At 51.1% G+C, this 20744-nt stretch overlaps 1 protein-coding gene across 5 annotated transcripts in view; it reads right to left on the bottom strand.

The window, feature by feature from the left end:
• Sema4d (semaphorin 4D) overlaps nucleotides 1-20744 on the bottom strand; it is an 80950-nt gene that overhangs the window by 18367 nt on the left and 41839 nt on the right. For all 5 annotated transcript variants that reach the window (XM_033756852.1, XM_033756851.1, XM_010607595.3 and 2 more), the window contains 10 exons: nucleotides 19884-20029; nucleotides 15977-16039; nucleotides 14210-14308; nucleotides 11257-11350; nucleotides 10281-10394; nucleotides 9399-9550; nucleotides 7105-7280; nucleotides 6843-6999; nucleotides 5472-5694; nucleotides 4583-4698 (listed from right to left, as the gene is read on the bottom strand). In XM_033756852.1, coding sequence (XP_033612743.1) covers nucleotides 4583-4698; nucleotides 5472-5694; nucleotides 6843-6999; nucleotides 7105-7280; nucleotides 9399-9550; nucleotides 10281-10394; nucleotides 11257-11350; nucleotides 14210-14308; nucleotides 15977-16039; nucleotides 19884-20029 — 1340 coding nt within the window. The remainder of the gene's footprint in view (nucleotides 1-4582; nucleotides 4699-5471; nucleotides 5695-6842; nucleotides 7000-7104; nucleotides 7281-9398; nucleotides 9551-10280; nucleotides 10395-11256; nucleotides 11351-14209; nucleotides 14309-15976; nucleotides 16040-19883; nucleotides 20030-20744) is intronic.

Genomic DNA, 20744 nt, shown 5'->3' with positions numbered 1-20744 from the left:
TGTACTAGGAAACCTTTACGCTGACATCAAATGCCCTGGTACACACACAATTTTATATGGCACAAGTCAGGTTGCAACCTGAACCCACTTCAGTCTGGCTGGAGCTTGCTGCACCCATGCTGACCGAGTCCCCTGCCTGGCCAAGCAGAGATGCGTGGGCAAGGGGTCCCCTCAAGGATGAATACAGTGATGAGGACAAACAGCAGGAAAGGCCTGGCCCAGCAGCCCTGTCCTATGGAGACCCAGGCAGATGTGGCCAGGGCTTACCACGCAAGGGGGACACAAGACGATCCTCAGGATTGGCGTGGGGGATTACGTGACTTATGGAAGTACAGAAATACTTCCTGTGGCAACAGCCATGCTGAGTCCTGCTAGGGACACCTGGAAGGCGGTGTGGTCACTGTGCAAGATACAATCTGTCACCATGGGCAGGCTATGCAGAGAGAGCCCATCCTAGGGGACACTGACCCTCCCTGTCCTCCAGGACATCAGCCCTGCTTCTCCCTGAGGGCTCTGGGGTGAGCTCCATGGATTCAAGCTATCACCGAGTCCCACAGCATGGATTCCAGCAAGCAAGCGTGGAAGGGAAAAGAAGCAAAGCCTCCCAGGACACTGGGCAGGACCTGCCACTAGAAAGGCCCACCGGGAATGCTAAAAATAGTGGGTGAGGGGAGAAACAGACTGGGTGTGGTCGCCCACACTCATAAGCCAAGCACTCTGGAGGCTGAAGCAGGACTGCTGTGAGTTCAAAGCCAGCCTGAACTACACAGCAAGATGCTATCACTGAAGACAAAAAAGACCAAAAACAAAGAAGAGAGGAGAACCAGTCATCCCTTGGCATTCCCAAGGAACTGGCTCCTGGACCCCCTACAGGAAACCAAAGTCCTTTATATAACATTGTGTATTTGCATATAACCTCAGCACATCCTCCTGTATACTTTACATCTCCTCTAGAGTCCTTATAATACCTAAGACAATGCAGTGTCTAGGGATAATGACAAGACAAAAATACACACATTCCACTGCACATGCAATTTTTCCCTCAAATGTTTTCAACCTGAGACCAGTGGAACTGAAAATGTGAAACTGGAAGCTAAGAACGCTGGGGAAGAGAGGGCTGACCACATTTTGTGTCTCACAGTCCCCTCCCCTGAACGAGCATGACTCTCCCTGTGGGCCCGTGGTACAGCCCACACATTCCCTGACCGCCTGCCAGAGGTGGGGCCCCTGCTCCTCACCCAAGGTAGCCGGACAGACCTATGTGTGGGGCAGGAGTCCAAGGCACCTAGATGCCATGCCCCTGAGGGCACCTCCATGGTGCCTTCTCCAAACCACACCCCAACAGTTGGGAGAAACCACCAGACACTATGAAGCACCTGACTAGGTCTCTCCAGGTGTGCCAGGCCAGGGCCAGGGACACATGGAGGAGCCATGATACCCTAGTGCACTACGGGGTCTGGGGCTGAGAACATGGGCGGGCAGGGCGAGGGATGCCAGGTGTGGTGTGGGTCCAGGTAACCGTGCCCAATCCATGGGGCACACAAGGCTGGGTGAGGCACGAGAACCCTCTGGGCTATGCAGTCTACTCTTCTGCAAATCCCAAACTATTTCAAAATGCAAATAAAAACACCTGGCAGAGGGGATAAGAGCATTAGGATGTGTCGTGCACATCTGCCAACTGCCTGCGATGAATGTAATCACTACGTACAGAAACAAGTTCTGATAAAAACACCCGGTGGGCAGTGCATGGTGGCGGCAGGGTGTGTTGAAGACTCCTCCTTTCCTGGATGATCTCTGCCGGCTCATGTGTGTGTGCAGCCCGAGGGTGGGTGGCAAGGGACATGGCGCGTGGGGAATGAGCCACCAAAGCTCCCTTCTCAGCGCTGCACAAGCTGGGCCTTGCTAGTGAAGGGCACTGACGACAGACACATCCTGTTCCTGGGCCCCAAGAGGGCCAGACGAAGTGCACCTGCCTCATGTGCTCCAAGGGAAGCAGATTCACGACGGGGGCCGTTTCCACACCCAGGCTCACGGCGGCATCAGGCACAGCAGGCAAGAGATGTCTAACCACAGGTGAACGGAGAAACAGACACGGCCCGTCCGCACAATGGAGCATGACATTCCGACTTAAAAACACTCAGCCCCACACACGCCAGGCCACAGAGGAAGCCCGGGAAAATGGCAGGGAAAGAAATAAGACAGCACAAAAGAATACTCATGCGGAGCACCTAGCACCATCAAACCCAGGACAGATGTAAAGTGGTGGGTGCCAGGGAGAGGGGAACGGAAAATCTGGTGTGCGGGCACAGTTTCAGAGGTTTTGAGGACGAGAGCGTGATGGCTGTGAACACTGTCAATGTACTTAATGCCACATCAAAACGGGAAAGAGGAACAGCGGGGCTGTGGGCAGTGAAACATCTGCCCCAGCTGTAGTGAAAGGGAGGGGCCAGGTGCCGGTCCCTTCCCAGCTTGCTGGGCCCTTTCGGGGCTGCCCACTGGCTTGGCACAGGTGAGGCTGCCAATGTGGGAGTGGAAGGCGCTGATCGCTGAGCAGGTCCAGTGCCACGGAAGCACAGCGGGGCAGTCGTGCACAGGACTAACCTGTACCTGCTCCCACACGGGGCCCTCCTGCCTGCCTTTGGGGATCGGCACCACATGCTCTGGAATCTTTTTTTTAATATCTCCAGCCCTTTAAAAAAAATTTTTTTTTTTGGTACCAGGGATTGAACTCCGGTCCTTGCGCTCGCAAGGCAGGCCACTGAACCGCTGAGCTAAATCCCTGGCCTAAAAATATTTTTTATTTATCTTTTTACTCATTAAGTTTATTGGTACTTTTTAGGTATACAAGACAGATACATTCATCATTGGGATCTTGTACCTTTACATGATGTAGCTTTGTTCTTATTTTTTCCCCATTCCCCTGCCCTCCCTTCAACCCCTCCACCCTTGCCTATTTACAAAGACTTTGTTTCCATTTTTTCCTTTTCTCATATTTATTCCTTTCCTTTCTTGTCTTTCCCCTCCCACCCCACCCCCACTTCCCCTTCCCATTTGGACCTTTTCTTCCTATTTCACATTATCTATTATACATTTTGATCCTTATTTACACTTTCTGTTTCTCACACCAGAGAAACTATTCGGTATTTACACATGTGTGTCCTATTAATTTCACTTAAGAGTATGGCCTCAATGTGCATCCACTTAGCTAGAAACGTCTCTAGTTTCTCATTCTTTATGGCTCAGTAGTACTCTTTTTATAAACCACCCCCCTTCTTTATCCAATCTCCAGCTGATGATGCCCTGGAACCTTTGACACTTAGGGTCCTGAATTCACTCTGATGAACCCCAAACACGGTGGAGGCCTCCCGAGTGGAGCACCGGCCTGGCTGGCAGCACAGCAACCCTGGAGCAGGGCTCCAGGGGTGAGGCCAAGTGCGGCAGGTGAGCAAAACCACCTACCCTGCTCATCCTCGGGCTCCTTCATGCGACACTAGCCCTGGAAATAGACGTATTTTACAGTGGCTGAGAGGGGAGGCGATCAGGGCACAGCTATTTGATAACCAGCCCCAGGCTCCTAAAGCCTTGCAGACACAGATAAAAGGGGAAAGGATGAGAACCCTAGGGAGAGGATTACAAATAGTGCCTGTCCGAGAGGTCAGCCCGGGTCCTGCCGGCCGCCCCTTCTTCTGCCTGTGTCAAACAAGAGACTGGCAGTATAGAGAGTGGAAAAGTTCAGTTCTGCCCAAGAGCCAGATTTTGGAAGCAGGGGTGCGGGCGAGAGGCCAAGTGCAGGTGGCACCAGTAACTGCAGGTATAATGCAGGGCTCATCTGCTCGGCAAGTCAGGGTGGGAGACCCTGACCAGGAGAGGGAGGGCACGGGGCGGGGCCCACTCCAGGGCCTCTCGTCAGGCAGCCTCTCCCAGAGGGCAGATGCAGCCCTGCTCACAGGGCCCCTGGCATCTGCTCTGGGCTGAGCCCCATTCCCAGGACTGTGCAACTCCCTGCTTCATCCCAGATTCAAACCTGCCAGCCCTAGGCATTTTTTTGAGGCCACTAGGGACACACAATTGGGACCAAAAGCTACAGCCTGCGGGCCACACAGCCTATTGGCTCTTTCTGTACAGCCCTCTAGCTAAGGAAAGGGAAAGATGGAAGGGTTGGGTGACTGACTGTTGTACTGGGAACTGAACTCAGGGCTGTCACACTGAACTATTTCCCAGTCCTTTTCTATTTTTCTGAGACAAAGTCTTGCTAAATTTCCCCGGTTTGGCTGAAACGTGGCAACTCCCTGCCTCCCAGTGTGTGTGCCACCACACCCAGTGGGGTTTTACATTTTTAAATGGCTGAAAAATATCCAAATAATATATTTTTTGCCCCGAGGCTTGTGCAAAGCTCAGGGTCCACAGGTAGGTGCACTCATCTGTGTCTCTGCCACAGCCACACGCAGCTACCATGGCAGAGATGAGTGTGTGCCCCAGCATCCAGCCCTCACAGCCCCAAATGCTCACCAAGACAGACAACCTCGGACCCCAGACACAAAAAGCTGCCCAGTGTGGCAGCCGCCTGCTGGAGCCTCTTTACCTTCTTTGAGGAGAGCAGCAGAGTCTGCACCGGCTCGGAGTCCTGGAAAATCTGAGTCTCCTCTATGATGTGCATCTCATTCTCGAGGCTCACAGCTTTGTGCAGGGCTCCCCGATCTGCAAGGTCAAAGGCAAGGTGAGCGAGGCAGCCCTGGAGGATACACCAGATTCCGACTTGCACAGCCAATGCTCACCCTTTACATGCTCAGTGAGATGCTTAGGAAAGAGGGGCAACTTTGCATTAGAAGTGGCAAAATAAAATGACTTGAAACAAGTGAGGGGTTATTCTGATTTCCTTATAAAGAATAAGCCCTGTTCCATGGTTGATTCCAACAACCTTCATCCTCAAAGACAACATGGTGACATAGGGAGCCAGATCCCAGGTATGCTGGCTTTGTGGTCAGGTGGGGAGGGCTCATCCCTGGTGAGGTCCTAGCAGGCAGGCGAGGGCAGGGCACACAAAAGGTCAGCTGGGAAGCTGCCAGGGTGGCCCACGGTCCCTATTCCAGAAACACTCGTTTCAGCTCAAGGTGAAGGGAGGTGCCTGTCCCAAGCAGGGCAGAACAGGGCAGGTCTCAAACCTTGCAGAACAGGACAAGGTCTCTGGCAGTCAGCCAACGCCAGGCTGACAGCTCCCCCAGGCCACCTAACTCAGCAGGAGTGGGGCCTCTTTTGCTCCAGCCAAGCCCAGGTCCAGGCCAGGACTTGCAAATCAGTGTACCAGGTGGCCACTGGTCACGGAAGCCCAGCTATGGGGACTTCCTGTGAAACCTTTCACATAGTCACACTTGGGTCACATTCAGTGAGAAGCCAGAGCCACCCACAAAAGACTAAGTGGGTTTCCCATTATCTTCCATGCTGTGACAGTCTCGCCCTTGCTTGGCACCCACCTGTGCTGACAAACATGACATCATAGATGGTCCCATCCAGCGCCTGGGTCCTGTCCACCACGATCTGGGTATAATTCACATCCTTTTTGATTAACTTGGGCCTGCTGTCTATTGGGGTGACCGAGTCGTCCATCAGAGGGTGGTCTTTGACGAACTGCAGCGTCTTGTCAGGTAAGTTGAGAGAGCTGGTGTAGTTGGCTGCCCGCGCCTCGCTGTTGATGCACTGTAGGGCCAATCACCACCATTACCATGCAAGCTCACTGCCAGCCCGGCACCACTGCACGGCATCGAACCCACAGCAGCCACAGAACAGGGAACCATGGAACAGGGGAATTCTCAAAAGCCAGCTGAGGTCGCCTTGCCCGAGGAATAGGAGGAACTATTATTTTATGGTCCTGGAGGTTGAGCCAGGATCTTGTCACGCCAGGTTAGTGCTCCACTCTTGAGCTATACCCCCCTTTTATTCTCTACTTTGAGATGGTCTAAGTTGCCCACGATGGCCTTAAACCTGTGATCCTTCTGCCTCAGCCTCCCAAGTGACTGGAACTACTGTCAGTCTAGGAGACAACATGGTATTAAAGTATATAACACATAATTGTTTCATGATACATAATTAGTGGAGGAATTTTTATGTATTTATAGATGCTCACCAAGGCTTTGAAAATGAAAACTACTTATCACTCAATAGCTTTCCCACAAAAAGGGAAGCCCGCTAAGCACTGCTGAAAAACAGCCCAATTTTAACACCACGAAAGGCTAAATAGGAAGGATATTTTTCCCCCGTCCTAGTTTTCTGCTGTGCAGAAACCAAAACCCTCTATCACCAGTGACCACGTTCTCACTGAATAGCACGCACAGAAGGAATGAGGACCAGGTCAGGGCCAGAAACCCAAGAGGGCGCTGGTCTTGGGTGGGGATCTGAGGACCAGGTCCCAGCCCTATCCAAGGGCCACACACGCACACGCATGCACACACACATATACACACAACACATGGGGAAAACTCTGTGGGCGGCCAAGTCAGTGTAAAAATATTTTTAGCTAAAATTTACAATTTTTAGCTAGAAAGAAACGTATGAACTAGTGCATAGGACAGCTTGTGAACATGCAGCACACTTGCTGGGAAAACATGTGAAAATGAAGGACCTGTTATGCAATGCTCATTTCACCCAACGGCCCCTGCCCGCCGCCACCAGTGGCTCAGTTTCCTGTTTGGCCAGGGTGTAGCAAGAACTGTGACACAACATGTGGATGCCGAAGGGACAAAGGGCAGAGCCTGAGGCCCAGCGGATGCCCGGCGGGTACAGACAGAGAGCTGCAGGCAGCTGGGCCTGGGACAGGGAGGATGGCCACCCAGCCCACGCCCGCTCACCGCTCCGGGCCGAGGCGTGGGCACTGGGCCGTTGTAGCGCACCCACTTGGTGTGGGATTGCTCCACCGTGGCGCTCTGCATGTACTTCCCGCGGGAGAAGACGGCCTCCGCTGTGGACACGTTGTAGGCGCACACCGCCGACAGCCCCACATTGTTCCTGGGGACAGGAGGCCGAGTGAGCGAGGAGGAAGGCAGCAGCAGGCCAGAGAGAGGGGCACACCCTGCCTGCCAGGCCACCCACCCACCGGCCCACGGTGCTCACAGCTGAGGGGTGAAGAGTGCGTAGAACACCGGCTCCTTCAGGCCCGGAGCCCGCAGCACGAACACATCCCGCAGCACGTTGAAGACTAGGCCGCTGTCTGGCCGGGAGCAGATCAGTCGGGCCTTCAGGAAGGAGGTCCACTTCTTCTGCAGGGTCCTCAGGCCGCCCTGGTCCCCCTGAAAGCCCAAGACAGGACATGGCAGGGGAGTGGCAGGGGCCCTGCAGTGCCCTGTGGAGTGAAGGACAGGTCCCTGACTGCGGCGCTACATCTAGGTAGGCTCAGAAACAGACAGACAGGAGCGCTCGCCCTGGAGACGCACCTGAGGATGGCTGAGACATCACAGCCCCGACCTCCCTGCTGTGCCGCCACCCTCACAGCTCCAACCTGTGCTGGCCTTGACCCTGAGTCTCCCAGATGAGGCACTGCAGCCTGTCTCGGAGGCCGTAGGAACATGGGACGTCCCTGCTGTATACCCACCGAATATGGCAAAAGCATTTAGGACCTACTAGGCTCTTCTTCAGTACCTCCTGATGGTCTGAAGATGCAGCAACAGTGACAAAGGCACCTGACTGCAGTCTGGATGGAAACGGTCGTGCCCCTTTACCTGCAGTGCCACCTTTTGCAATTTCAGTCCTCTACACTCAGTCAGTAACAGTCCAAAAATACTACTTTGACTCTTGAGGGAAACCACGTCCACTTAACTTTTATTATAGTGCATTGTTACTATTACACTGTTACTGTTACAGTACTTGTTACAGTGCACTGGTGTATTATTATTGCTAATCTCTTACCGCGTCTATTTTATAAGTTAAACTTGAAGGCATAACATGTATGCTCCCATTTAACTAGTAAGTTAGTTACAGGAAGGAACAGAGATGATATAGTTTTGTAGCAGTCTGTGTTTAGGCTCCACACTAGGCTCCAGGCACGCAATGGGGGTCTTAGATCTGTCCTTAGGGATAAGGCGGGACAAGTGTATTGGAACTAAGAAATCTGAATGCAGAAGAAGATAAAATTAAAAGGTCCTTATCTATTTTGGACCAATGAAAACATACCTCCTTCTCATCTTTACTGTGTCAGAGGAGGATTGTTTTCTTTTTTTTTAAATGAAAGAACTTCACTCTCCTCCTAGTGTTCTATGAAATATAATCACACGGATCCACAGCCACTCTCCTCACTGGCCTTTAGTCTCAGGAGCAGCCAAAGGCTCCATGTGCACGGGTTGGGGAGGTGAGGAATCAGGTTATGTTCGCTGGTCTCAGTCCGGCAATGACAACAATTGTTGGAAAGCAAAGGACTCTGTGGGGACAACGAATGTCTACCTGCAGGGCTATGGTTTGCATCTGGGTCTTGTGTGTGAACATCCCTGCAGGGCCCAGGGCTGGGCACCATGGCCAGCGTCAAGGCCATGCCTCGGCTTCCTTCTGGGACCAGAGCTGCAGTAGGGATGAGAACATTGACCCCTCTGGCTTGCAGGGCTTTGAGAGCATCCTGCCCCACCATGCAACCCCGGGACAACACCTGGACACTGGGACCTTTGCCAAGGTATCTCCATGTCAGCAAGGCAAAGAGCCAGGTGGCCATGGTGGGGGACACCGGGGCACTGGGTTGGGAGGCCTTGGCTAGAGACGGTCTGGGCAGCCGGTAAAGCAAGACAGATGTTTGGCTACACAGGGTGCCCACTGGCAATATGTGGGGTGGACTGTGAGGGAGGGGCGTCAAAAGCACTGGAGTGTTTCAGGTGTGAAGTACTTGCTTCTGCGATACAGTGTTCAAATAACAACTGCTACACAAGAAGGCCATGCAGCACGGAGCATCCAATGACTTCCGAGGTGTGAATGTCCGCCGTCCCTGAGCTGAGCAGCTGCCAGCGACCGCTGCTGTGTGCACTCCCTGGCCCCCCACAATCTGGCATCCTGTCTCCGACACTGTGCCTCTTGATGTCCTAACTCTGCCTTATGCAATCTGTCAGTTACCATTTCTCTGTCAGGCTCCCTGAGGAACCCAATGATGAGCTTCCAATTCCAACAGAATCCAGTGAATCCAGTTGACAAAAATAGACTGGTAGGGGATGGGGAGGTCTGAGGGAGGGCATCAAAAACCAAAATCTCTGGAGAACCGTTAAGTCAGTCGGTCATATCCAGTGCCAGTGGCCCTGGGTCCCCAGAGAAAGGAAGACCAGGCACCTGACAGGCCCTGTCACCAGTGATGTCTGTGGCACAATGGATGCAGTGGCAGGAAAAGTGAGATTTCTGATGGAGGCTGGCAGGGGCTGCCACCACAGTGGGCTCACCTTGCACACCCTGGCGATGCGTGGGATCATCAACTTGAAAACAAACTCGTACTCCACTGAAACCTCCGTGAAGAAGAAATACACCCTGTCGTCCTCACCCTCCACGCCATCTGGGCTTCTTCGGATCACATCAGCAAAGACAAAACTCGGCTCTGCCAAGAGACACACCAGATTACCAGCTCTCCTGCCCACATCCCATGGCGTTGCAGGCTGGCAAACGGGGCCTGCAAGGACTTCTGCAGTGTCTGACAGCAGGGGAATGATGGCTGGGCTGAGCCCAGATGCCACTCCTCTGTGCTGCCCTCCTCAGCCTCTGAAAGTGGTCCTCGATGGTGACCTGCCTTGTCCACTGTAGAGCCTAGGTGGGGTGGCCTGGCTGGGAGGCACTCTGGGGGCTGCAGGGATCAAACAAGGGCCCCTGCACATTCCAAGCACAGTGCAGGTGCCTAAGACAGCTTGGCTGCCCACACTAAGGAGCAGCCAGCTGATTTACCCCAGAGCAAGATGCTTTGAAGAACTCCAGGGGCCCACTGGCCAGCACTGCAAAGAAATCCCTCACAGGCAGCCTAAAGTCAGCACTGCTGGGTGTAACAAGGCACCGGATCCCTGACCAGGTGCTGGAGGCCGGGTATGACTCTGTGTTTAATATCACACAGGAGAAGACACCGCAGCCCAAGCTGATCACTCTCAATGTACCACCAGATTCCCACTTCTATTAAAGTCCATTTTCAGGGCAGGGGCCCCTGAGCAGTACTAGAAGTATCCTTCACTGCCCTGGGGTTGACTCGAGCTTGGGATCTTCATAGCTCAGGCACAAGGGAGAAATAAAATGGTATACACACCCAGGTGAAAAGCCCTCTGCCAAGTGGCTACGCTTCTTACCATTCAGCCAAGGGATTGCATACTCTGTTCTCAGTGGACTGTGGGAAGAATTTCGGGAGATGATGGGTTCGCTTCCTAAAAAATTATACGATGTCCCAGAATACAGCTCTCCATCTGCAGCAAGCAGGAAGAAAGAGGAAAAGGAAATCAGCCCTGCAGCTATGGCAACAAGACTGGGACAATCACCCAATAACTACGTCTTTACAACCTCATCACCACCCCCACCACCCCCAACCTGGTAGAAAGGGCAAACAGTCTCCAGGCTGTGGGATGCACGCTGCCACTTCTGTCTTGCATATCTGGATAACTGTGTGTGCCACGTTCAGCTGCCTTTGACAAGTTAAGGGACAACAACTAAACCAAGCAAGAATGGCCTGCATCCAGTACAACAGGTGCAAACAGACTCAACTTACAAGGAGGCTCCAACCTGATAAGCCTAAGTTGTAAACAATCTCAGGCTAAACTGCATTTGCTACCATGACCTACAAACTCCAAGCACAGTCTGGCCGCGCAGCTGGGTGGAATCGGCTCACACAGCCTGCTCTGTAACACAGTGCTGACTACTTACTGTGATTCACTGCATGCCAAAACAGTGGTAGTGGGTGACCCTCATCAAATCGAAAGATCCTAAGTGAACCACTGGGTCTGCAGGGTTCCCAGCCCACTAGCAGTAGATGCTCAGGACGCCCTCCGGGAGGCAGCCGGTGGTTCCCTTGCTAACCTGACCGTCACACAGGAGCTTGTCCTCTGCACCAAGACAGCGCAGCAGTGGCAAACAGAAAGTAACAGCAGCAGTGGCCGTTATCCCTCTGAACAAGGGGATACAGCTCACTAACAAGACTACACACAGGGACACACACATTGTTTAACTGCGGCTTCATGTCACACACTGAGGAGGAAAGAAGGGCCAAGTGTCCTGTTAGGGACACGGCCCCAGCTGGAACCTTCAGGGGAGAAGGAGCCTGAGCAGACTCACCGACCATGACAGACGTGTAGCTGTGCGCTGGGTCAAATGGACACCTTCCTTTGCCATCTTCATTTTTCCCCAGAAACTTAAAGGATGTTAAATTCTATAGTTGAATAAAAAGAAAGTACATCATAAAACGTCTGATTCTGTATCACTGAATTCTGCAGGTTCTCTATTCCTAAAAGACCCCTGGTCCTTTTTTCTCCCCCCTGGTCCTTTTAAAGGACTGAGTAAATGGGTGCTGAGCCACGTGGGTCCTGATCAGGTCTGCACACCAGCACCTTGGCCAGGCTACACGAGATCTCTGAGCCTCTGTTCACTCATCTGCAAAATGGGCACACCACTGTTGATGATTCGGGGGTTGTAAGGAGGCTGGGAGATCCACACAAGGATGTACTCAGTGAAGGGACCAGAAGTCATGTGTGCAACCTTGGTACCCATGAGCAAGGGGATTATCCAAGTAACAGATAACACAGATGGAAACAGCAGAGCCCCTCCTTCCCTCCACCCATCACCACACATTTCAGATGGACAGGAAAAGCAAAATCGAGCTGCACCAGGAGAAGGTGCAGGCGGTATTCTAACCTTGGGACAAGCTCTCTTTACTTGCCACAGACACCGAAGTCGATACGAGGAAAACAACTGACAGATCTACTACTATATAAAGGACTAGAAAGCTCTCGTACAGGGGAAAACGGGACACAATTAAACAGTAAGCAATGAACGGGGGAATGCCCACAGAACGACAGGTGTGTGTTTCCATCTCTGAAAACAGGACAGACATGTACAAACTTGAAGGAAGAGCGTCCAGGGTGAAAACAGGCAAAACCGGCAAGGAAAGAACCACCCTGAGGACGAGCCTGCCAGAAACCCAGGAGCAGCCAGGAAGTCACAGTGGAGGCCTTGTGGCCTCCCAGCCTGGAGGAGCTCGGAGGATGGAGCGCCTGCAGGAGGAGCCATAGAGAAAAGCCGTTGGGAAAGGCGAGAAGGCCTGGGGGTCCGGAGCAGCTGCACCCCACACACCTAGCATCTGCAGACCAGTTCAAACAATTCAGTCTCCCATCAGGCTAGGAGACATGAGTGGGGTGATACTGTGCTTCCCTTGACAGGACCCATACATCACACCTCTAGAATCACTGGGAAAAGCTGGACAAGGGCCGCAGGCTGGGTGACCCTGGGGGTTCTGGTTATTTTCTTAGCTACAATGTGAAATTAATTACGCAGGAAAACAGCATTCTTTTTTATTTTGAGACACAATCTGGCCAAGTTGTCCAGACTGGCTTCCAAGTTGTGATCCTCCTGCCTTGGCCTCCCAAGCAGCTGAGACTGTAGGTGTGCAGAACCACGCCTGGCTTGTTATTCTTAGGAGATATTTGCAAAGGCACTGAAATCACAGATCATAGTTCAGCCAGCACACACAGCATGCACACTCAGACACATGGCCTCCTAAGTGTGAACTCTGGGTAGTTAGTATACAAATGACCGACTTTTCTGCAGGTCTGAACATTTCTAGTAAATGTTTCTGGAAAAATTGTAGGTTTAGGTTTAAATGAAATATACTATCCTCTACCTTAACCACTGACACCTCCAGAGGAAAGACAGTGCTCTAAGGTTCTAATTAACTAGAGTTAAGCCAGGAAATCCTTGGATTTACAGAACACTTCTGTGATACAACTGCATTTTTTTTCTTGCATTTAAACAAAAAGAAACATCTACCTTAGGGGCTGACAGTTTTATTACAGAAGACCCTGGCTCCAATTACGTACCAAAGTTCCCTGCCTGCATCTGTAAGTAGAGACAGCCAGGTGAACCCACACTGTGGCTGCCATTCCAGATATCTGTGTCCAAGGACCAGGTTCCTACACCAGTCTCTAATGTGTTCCTACTTTGTCTTATTTCTCTGAAGCAAAGTCAGAATTGTTTTTTTCCTGTGCTAGGGATGGAACTTAGGGTCACTAGCACACTAGGCAAGCACTCTATCATCAAGATCTATCCCTAGCCTAAAAAAGGAGTTTTTTTGCAACTCCAATCAATTTAGGGTTCTAAGAAACCAAGCTTTACAAAGCAGGTGTCTCTCCTTTTGCACGGTTGCTCTTTACCTACTGTCAACTGCTGTTCTGAGCAGCAGGATGGAACCTAGTGCCACCCTGCTGTCCTGCCAGGAGGTGACTCACCCCTCTGTCTGGCATTCCCACATGGCATATTCTTCCTGCTCGCTGGCTACTCGTAGTTATCCTGGTTCTCAGGTGCACTGTACAGGGTTGGACACAGCCCAAGATTCTAGCATCCACTGGTGGGGGGTGCTGTGTGTCCCCAGCAGATGGGGCATTTGCTACGTAGCACATTTTAGATTTGTCAGGTACCCAGTTTGTCCAGGGATGGTCACTGAAAATATGCTTTATTACCAGTCACTCCAACTAATTATTTAAAACACTTCTCTTTCTGTCATCAAATTGCTCATTTGATTATCTAAATAAAAACAACCTTTCCTAAAAGAATGAGACGCAACAGGCCAATGTCCTTCTGTCTGGCTGGTAAGGGGTAAGGAAGACCCTTCCTGAGGACCACGCCTCAGAGGCAGGGATGCCACTCAGGGTCAAGGATATGGCACAGGGAGGGATGAAAGGTGGTCCTGCCTCTCAGTGCACAGAGCAGGCAGATCCAGGGCAGAGTGAACAGCAAAGGCTGATGCTGAATGGTGACCTCTGAGACCTGCTGACGTGCTGACGTAGGGGCAGGGCCTCATTTCCTTATAGCCTGGACCCTGCAGCCAGGCCTTCCTCACCAAACACGTGGGAAGGAGGAGGCAGCAGGGTGCTGGGATCCTGGCAGCAGGGACATGCACCCGTCAGCAGCACGCCTTTAGGAATGCCTGCTGTGGCCCGCTCTTCACCAGAAGCTCTGACCACTGACCAGGTGGGCCTGTAGACACCGGGCACAGGGGAGGAGTCTAAGGACTTACCAGGTGGTCACAGGTGGGCTGGAAGGCGTTGGTCCCACACACATACAGGGAAGTGGAGCTGAGTGGCTGAAGCACTCGGATGTAGTTGAGGCATTCTGTCTGCAGGGGTGGGAGGGAGAGGGAGGGAGAGAGAGTGAGTCACAGCCTCTATCCAGAGAGAAACGCCTGCCACGACTCACACTGTGGCCTCGTCACCCTGGCAGGCCCGGCACCTGAACAGGTTAGCTGGCACACGTTCCCACACAGCAGGCGTCACTCACTCCCTGTGCGGCCCAGCACCCCTGACCCTCATGCTGACCCATGTAATGTAAGCTCTGCGGTGCCCACAGGCTGTTTAGGCTCTGGGCAGAATCCCAGTTCAGCCCCTAATTGACACTCAGCAAAGACCTGGCCACTGAACAAAGCAGTGAGAGCTGACCTCAAACTGTCCCAGGGACACCCTCTATAGGAAAAAATGCACGTGACTCGCCAAACACACAAATCACTCTTTGCACTGCCAAGCCTCCCCAAATGTACACCACACAGAACACCCTCTGCCTTTCGAAGGACCCTGCCCTTCACTTCCTGCACACACAGGACTGGAAATAGTGTATCTCAAGGTCCCAGCTCCACTAGAGGGGAGAGACTTGACCATAAAAGGGGGTGCAGCCAGCTGTGCCTCACAAAGGCCCCAGTAGGAAAACAAAAGTGCCATTTAAAAACCCACATGCTATTTTTGGCAGAAAAGGACTTGGATTATAGGTGCTATAGTCTGAAATTAGCTCAGTCTTTTCGCTGACTGTTTTTAAACTGTTGGGATATAATTCACACTCCTCACTGTCCTCCTGGACCTGGACCTGGGCCCCAGTCTGCTGTCCTTCTTCCCCTACACGGGGAAGTGGGAGGACCTGGTCCCATTCCGCTCCAGACAGATCCTGAAGGACCTGTGATTCTACCACAATACCTGGCAGCCCCCACATTTCCTAAGGTAATGCTCGATTTAGGGGCAAATACTTCCATGTACATGTTCAGGACTTCCTTGCTAAGAATGTTTGTTTTGTTTTTGGTACCGGGATCAAACTTGGGCCTTTGCGCTTGCGATGCAGGCGGCAGAACCAGTGAGCCAAATCCCCGGCCCTCTTGCTAAGAATGTTTAGCAAAAAAGAATTCCTTAGGCTTTTTGTTTTAATTTTTTTGGTTTTGAAACTAGCCAGAAACTGTTGAAATTGATCATGATTCAGCTGCCACCACCAATAACCCTTGGGATCCCTGAGCTCCTGGGGTCTGAGAGTCTGAATGTCTGCCTAGCTCCAGGCAGGGACACAGGTGTGCAGTGCAGTGCCAGGACAGCACCTTGCCAGCACTTCCTGAATGGGCATCATGCTGAGGGGTGGACATGTGCCACATGCCCCCACACTAGCAACCCCTTGGGCCTGAGGCTGCTCACTGGGAAGGCAGCCCAACAAACCCTGAATTTCACTCCATGTGCCAGTGAGCATCAGAAATTGTTTTTTTAGTCAAAATCTCAGGCACTCCAAATAAATTCAATTCACATGAACGAAAAACTATTTCTTGAATGCTGACTCTGCTTGGCTCTTGAACTGAGAGTGACAATCCTCATCCTCAGGAACAGAAGGACACGCTTTCAGGTGCTGCACGGTACCACTGGGCCCGCTGACACTATCCAGCCCTTTCACAGGCCAGGCCTGCATGTCATAGCCATGGCAATGGAAGGTCAGAATGACTGAGAGATGCAGGGTGGCTTTCTCTAGCTGCAACAGGAATTACCTGTTTGGATTTCCCCTTCTCCGCACACTTTACTTTTTTCTCTTCTGAGACTGCCCAGTATACCTGTGGAGGAGGAAATCAGAGTCCATTGAAGAAAAGCTACAGCTATAAAAAATGCAATTTATAAACCATATGACAGTGCTCAGAGCCCAGAAGTGTCTCCTGAGCAGACAGAGGCTCAGATTGCAAAGGAGGCTAGAAAGTAGGCAGGTGCTGATGCCCCAGAGCTACCTGGACCTTCCAGAATGTTCTGTGCTTCTCACTGGAAATACGCAGGGCCTGGAAAGCCTTTCCCACAGCCCCTTTAATCTCTACAAAGAGCAACACAAACGGAACTACTGCAAGGGGGAGAATTCAATTATGGGCCAAAAAGCTAAATCCTGAAGGCTTTCTCTTAGTCCATTCAAAAGCAACCTTATGCAGTACAACTTACAATAGCCAAAGATATGGAATCAGCCTAGATGCCCTGTCAGTGGATGAACAGGGAAAGATAATGTCTGTGCGTACAATTATTCAGCCACAAACATCAGGACCAAGTCACTTGCAGCCAAATGGATGGAACTTTTGGGCATCATGTTGACTGAAATAAGCAAGACACAGAAAGACAAGTACTTCATGTCTATCTCATAGGCAGAAGCTAAAGAAGGCTGACCTGAAAGTAGAATAGTAATTACCAGAGGCTGGGATAGGTGTGGTATAGCTGGACTTGACCAGTGTGTGCTGTAAGGAAATACAGAAAATAGCACACTGAACCTTGCTGACACATACAATTAATTCATACTCATTACAAAGCAAATTTAACACAATGCCTCGACATTGACCCTGTTGGTAAAGGTAGAATTATTGTGCCTGGAACCTATGTGTCTGGCAGCTGATAGTGACAGAGTGAGCAGCACAGTATGAGAGCAGAACCCTCCTTAGCAAGGACTGTGCTGCTGCGTCATCACTAAGCCAGGACAGCCATGGTGTCCAAAACCACCAGGGGGGCACCTGAAAGCCCCGCAGGATGGAAGGGGGATGAGGGCTCCCAGGTTCCGGCCTCACCTTCCCCCAACTGCCCTATCATCCCCCTGTGTGAGGTCCTAAAACGGATGCAAAAATGATAATAACAGGGTATATTCCACTACCCAGCAACTCACACAAGGGTGGGGTTCAGTGGTCAGGAAGCACAGAGCTCTTCAGGGTGTGGGGAGCTTACAGGAGGGGTCCTGCACCATGCCTATATACATGCACACACATCTACACAGTGTGTGCATGGCAGTGAAGTCCCAGCCAGGACACACACAAGTGGACAAGGCTCCAACTCAGCAGTCAGCTGCCTGACAGGGAAGGTAAGCTGTGCTGAAGCCCGGCTGGGGCTCCCGTTTTATCTTTTGAGAACAAAAGGCTACAATGATAGCTCTGAGGACAATGGCCAGGGCTCGGGCACATCCATAGGTCGGGCACACAGTGTGCCCAATTCTGAGACCCTTCTGTCTGTGCAGCCACACAGAGGTGGGGCTTGGAGGAGAAGGGAGAGAGAGGAGAGACCACCAGACTTACTTTTTTATTTAAATTTTAAACATCAGATTTATTTGAAGAAAACAAAACAAAAAATCCACAACCCAAAGGATGGGATTTTACATCTCAAGACATCTCTCAGGTAGTAAGTCTCCAGATTACAAATCGTTTTCACAGAAGATATTTTTAAAAGGTTTTTTTTTTGGGGGGGGGTACTGCTCAGTATACCTCTGTGTGTGTGTGTGTGTGTGTGTGTGTTTGTGTGTATGTGTGTGTGTGTGAAAATGTATATGTATGTGTGTATGTGTGTATGTGTGTATGTATATCGAACTTGGGTCCTTGTGCTTGCAAGGCAGATGGTGGAACCACTGAGCTAAATCCCCAGTCCCACAGAATATATTTTTGTACAAATTTTACATGTATTCAGGAGTGGGACATAAACCAATCCATTTCTGTTTAGTGGGGGCAAGGAAGGGGAGTGGGATAAAATAGCTTTTTTGGATGCAACTCTTTGGAAGGAGAGCAGACAAGAAGAGGGCAAACTTTACCTTTTCATTATCTATAACCAATGGTTTAAAAAGCAAACCCGTTCAACTCAAGGTTATGTCCAAAAGCCCACTTCCTAGCTACTAGCCAACCCTGCCAATTAAGGGTAATTCTCTGGGTATAGCTTTAGTCCACTGGATGAATGGCTCATTTCAGCACACACACCCAACCCCTGCAGGGCTGGAGAGGGTCTAACCTAGGACCATGGGAGAAGAGCTTGTACATAGAGACCAAGCTACCCCCATCTACCAAGAGGACAAATCCCATCTACCAAGCTGACCCCCAAAGCAAAGGTGTATATAGAAGTAAGCTATTGTGTTGGAAGAGAAACCAGGACCTTGTTAAATAGACATTTCATCATTTTTTCTCTCAAGGGAAGCTAAAAACTATACTCCCTCCCCCAAGCAAAAGACCACACTGGTCTAGGCTAAATTATAAATGCAAGCATTGGTGTGGGATTTCACAGACTTGTAAAGAAAAAAAAAACCCAAACCCCACAATCAAGGTTGTAAGAAAAGCTTCCAATGTAACTGTCCCTAATCCATACTTATTTATCACAGATCAATCCAGAGTTTTGTGATCTAGAGAAGGGACCAGAGCAGCAGGAGCAGGCATGGATGGAGGGAAGGAATGAGAATCAAGACACCAAATTGCTGATGTGAGAAAAGCATTGATTTCGTCACGTCACAGCATCCAGTGGCTGACACACAAAATGCCTAAGAGGTCATGTTTGTGACTTATGTAGAAACTAGTCTTCGGGAGGTGAGAGTAGCACGAAGAACATGAGAGATGGCTAAGACTCTGGCATTATTATTATGGATGAGACAGGGTCTCACTATGCAGTCCAAACTGGCCTCAAAACTCACTATGTAGCCCAGGCTGGCCTCAAACGCATGGAGATCCTCCTGTTTCAGCCTCCTGAGCACTGGGATTACAGGTGTGCGCCACAACACCCGGCCCTAAGAGTCTGAATTTGTTAAAGCTTCAAGGTTTCAAAAAAAAAAAAAAAAGAATATATTTCAACTTTCAGAAAGGATAAGAGAAAGGGCAAAACCAGGACGTAAGACTGGGAATTCCCATGACCCTTAAGTGCTTCCTGTTCCAAGAAACAACCATTCACGTGTTTACTGGAGGTCACACCATTTCCCCTTACTACCTGGTGCAAAATAATCTATCACCTCCCAAGAGCTTCTTTCCCAAACACAATTTCCCCATTATTTTGGTCCCAACCAGTCCTATTCCTTAGTGGCCTGTAGACACACTCCCAACTACCCCCCTGAGGGGTGAAAAATGAAGGTATTTCCCCAGGCCAGCCCCAACAATCAGAATTAAAATAAGAGGCAGTGCTCCACCAGCCCCACTTTAAAGTGACCCCTGATGTAATCGCTTCATTCCAACGGATCCGGATCAGAGGCTGTTATGTGTCAGACAAAATGAAGAAGTACATGAGGCCTTCAAGGTACAGATAAAACAAGAGCTCAGCCTGAGAAAATAACCAAGGTGAGCCTGGAACAGCCTGATTCAGGGAGGCAGGCAAGCCACCCACACATCAGGACCCAGAGCCACCCCAGGGGTGCACTGCCAAAGATGATAGACCGGAGCGTCAAATAAGGACCAGGGGCTGAGGATATGGCTCAGTGGTACAGTTCTCACCTAGTACGCAAGAAGCCCTGGATTCCATGCCCAGCACCACCATGTGAAAACAAAAAGTTCAAAGAGAAGAGACGAAAACAGGAAAGTCTTTGGGTGAGGTGCTGGTGGACACTCTGAGATGGCTACGTGGACAGAGGTGTAGAAAGAGGGTCCCTGAGGCTCAGGGTGGGTTGTGTGACACCTTAGGGACAAGGAGAACAGGACATACCTCGTGCTGCTTCTGGGAGATATTGAGCGCACTCACTGCAAAGACTGCTTCCCGGGCACCCACGTATAGGGTGTCCTCATCCTCGCTCATCAGCAGGGCTGAGTAGTTATAGATGCCAGGCTCACGGAACTGCACCAGCCCCACCTCTGCAGGAGGCAAGGGCACCGTCAGAGGCCGGGAGGGAGAAAGAGCAAGCAGTAGTTTTCCAGCCTGTGCACCCCATCTTGGTTATAGCCACATGGAGAGGCTCAGGCAATGAAGGCAACACTCAGGGAGCACAGAAGGCAAGCACCCCTGGGGCAGGCGGCCACCCAGGCAGCAACGCAGCCACCAAGTGTGGCAGCCCCCACCTCCACTCTGTCCCTCAAGATCTTCCAGGTCCAATCCGCACTCGGTGGCCCCAGAGACCCAGGCCAGAGCCTCATTCTGCCCATCCAACCTCTTGTCTAAGTGTCTTTACAAGCTGGTTCTTCAGGAAGGGGCTGTCCCGGTGGTGCTTTCCTTGTGCTTCTGGGCCTCGGTGTACTGTGCCCACTGCTGAAAGGCCACTTACAGTCTGTGCCAAACTCATCCTGGGAGTCTGACCTTGAGCGCTCCTCTCTGAGGCTGCCTGGCACTACTTTCAATAGAAATGACATCTCACCAAAGCTCCATCATTTCATCTCCTGTAGTTGTGCACATTAAACTGAGTCCTTACAAATATAAATCCCACTAGACTAAACCTCCCGGCACCCAAGGCGGTGCCTAGCACACAGCAGGCACCAATAAATTTTAAAAAGCAAGGCAGAAAGAGCCCATGTTAATACTTTCTGTTCTGATTCTGCCGTGCGAAAGGCAGCTGCAGGTCCTGCTTCTGCATGA

The sequence above is a fragment of the Fukomys damarensis genome, unplaced genomic scaffold (assembly GCF_012274545.1).
Source record: "Fukomys damarensis isolate Sample0158 unplaced genomic scaffold, DMR_v1.0_HiC HiC_scaffold_27, whole genome shotgun sequence".
NCBI classification, from domain to species: Eukaryota; Metazoa; Chordata; class Mammalia; order Rodentia; family Bathyergidae; genus Fukomys; species Fukomys damarensis.
This window is presented reverse-complemented; position numbering and strand designations above follow the sequence as displayed.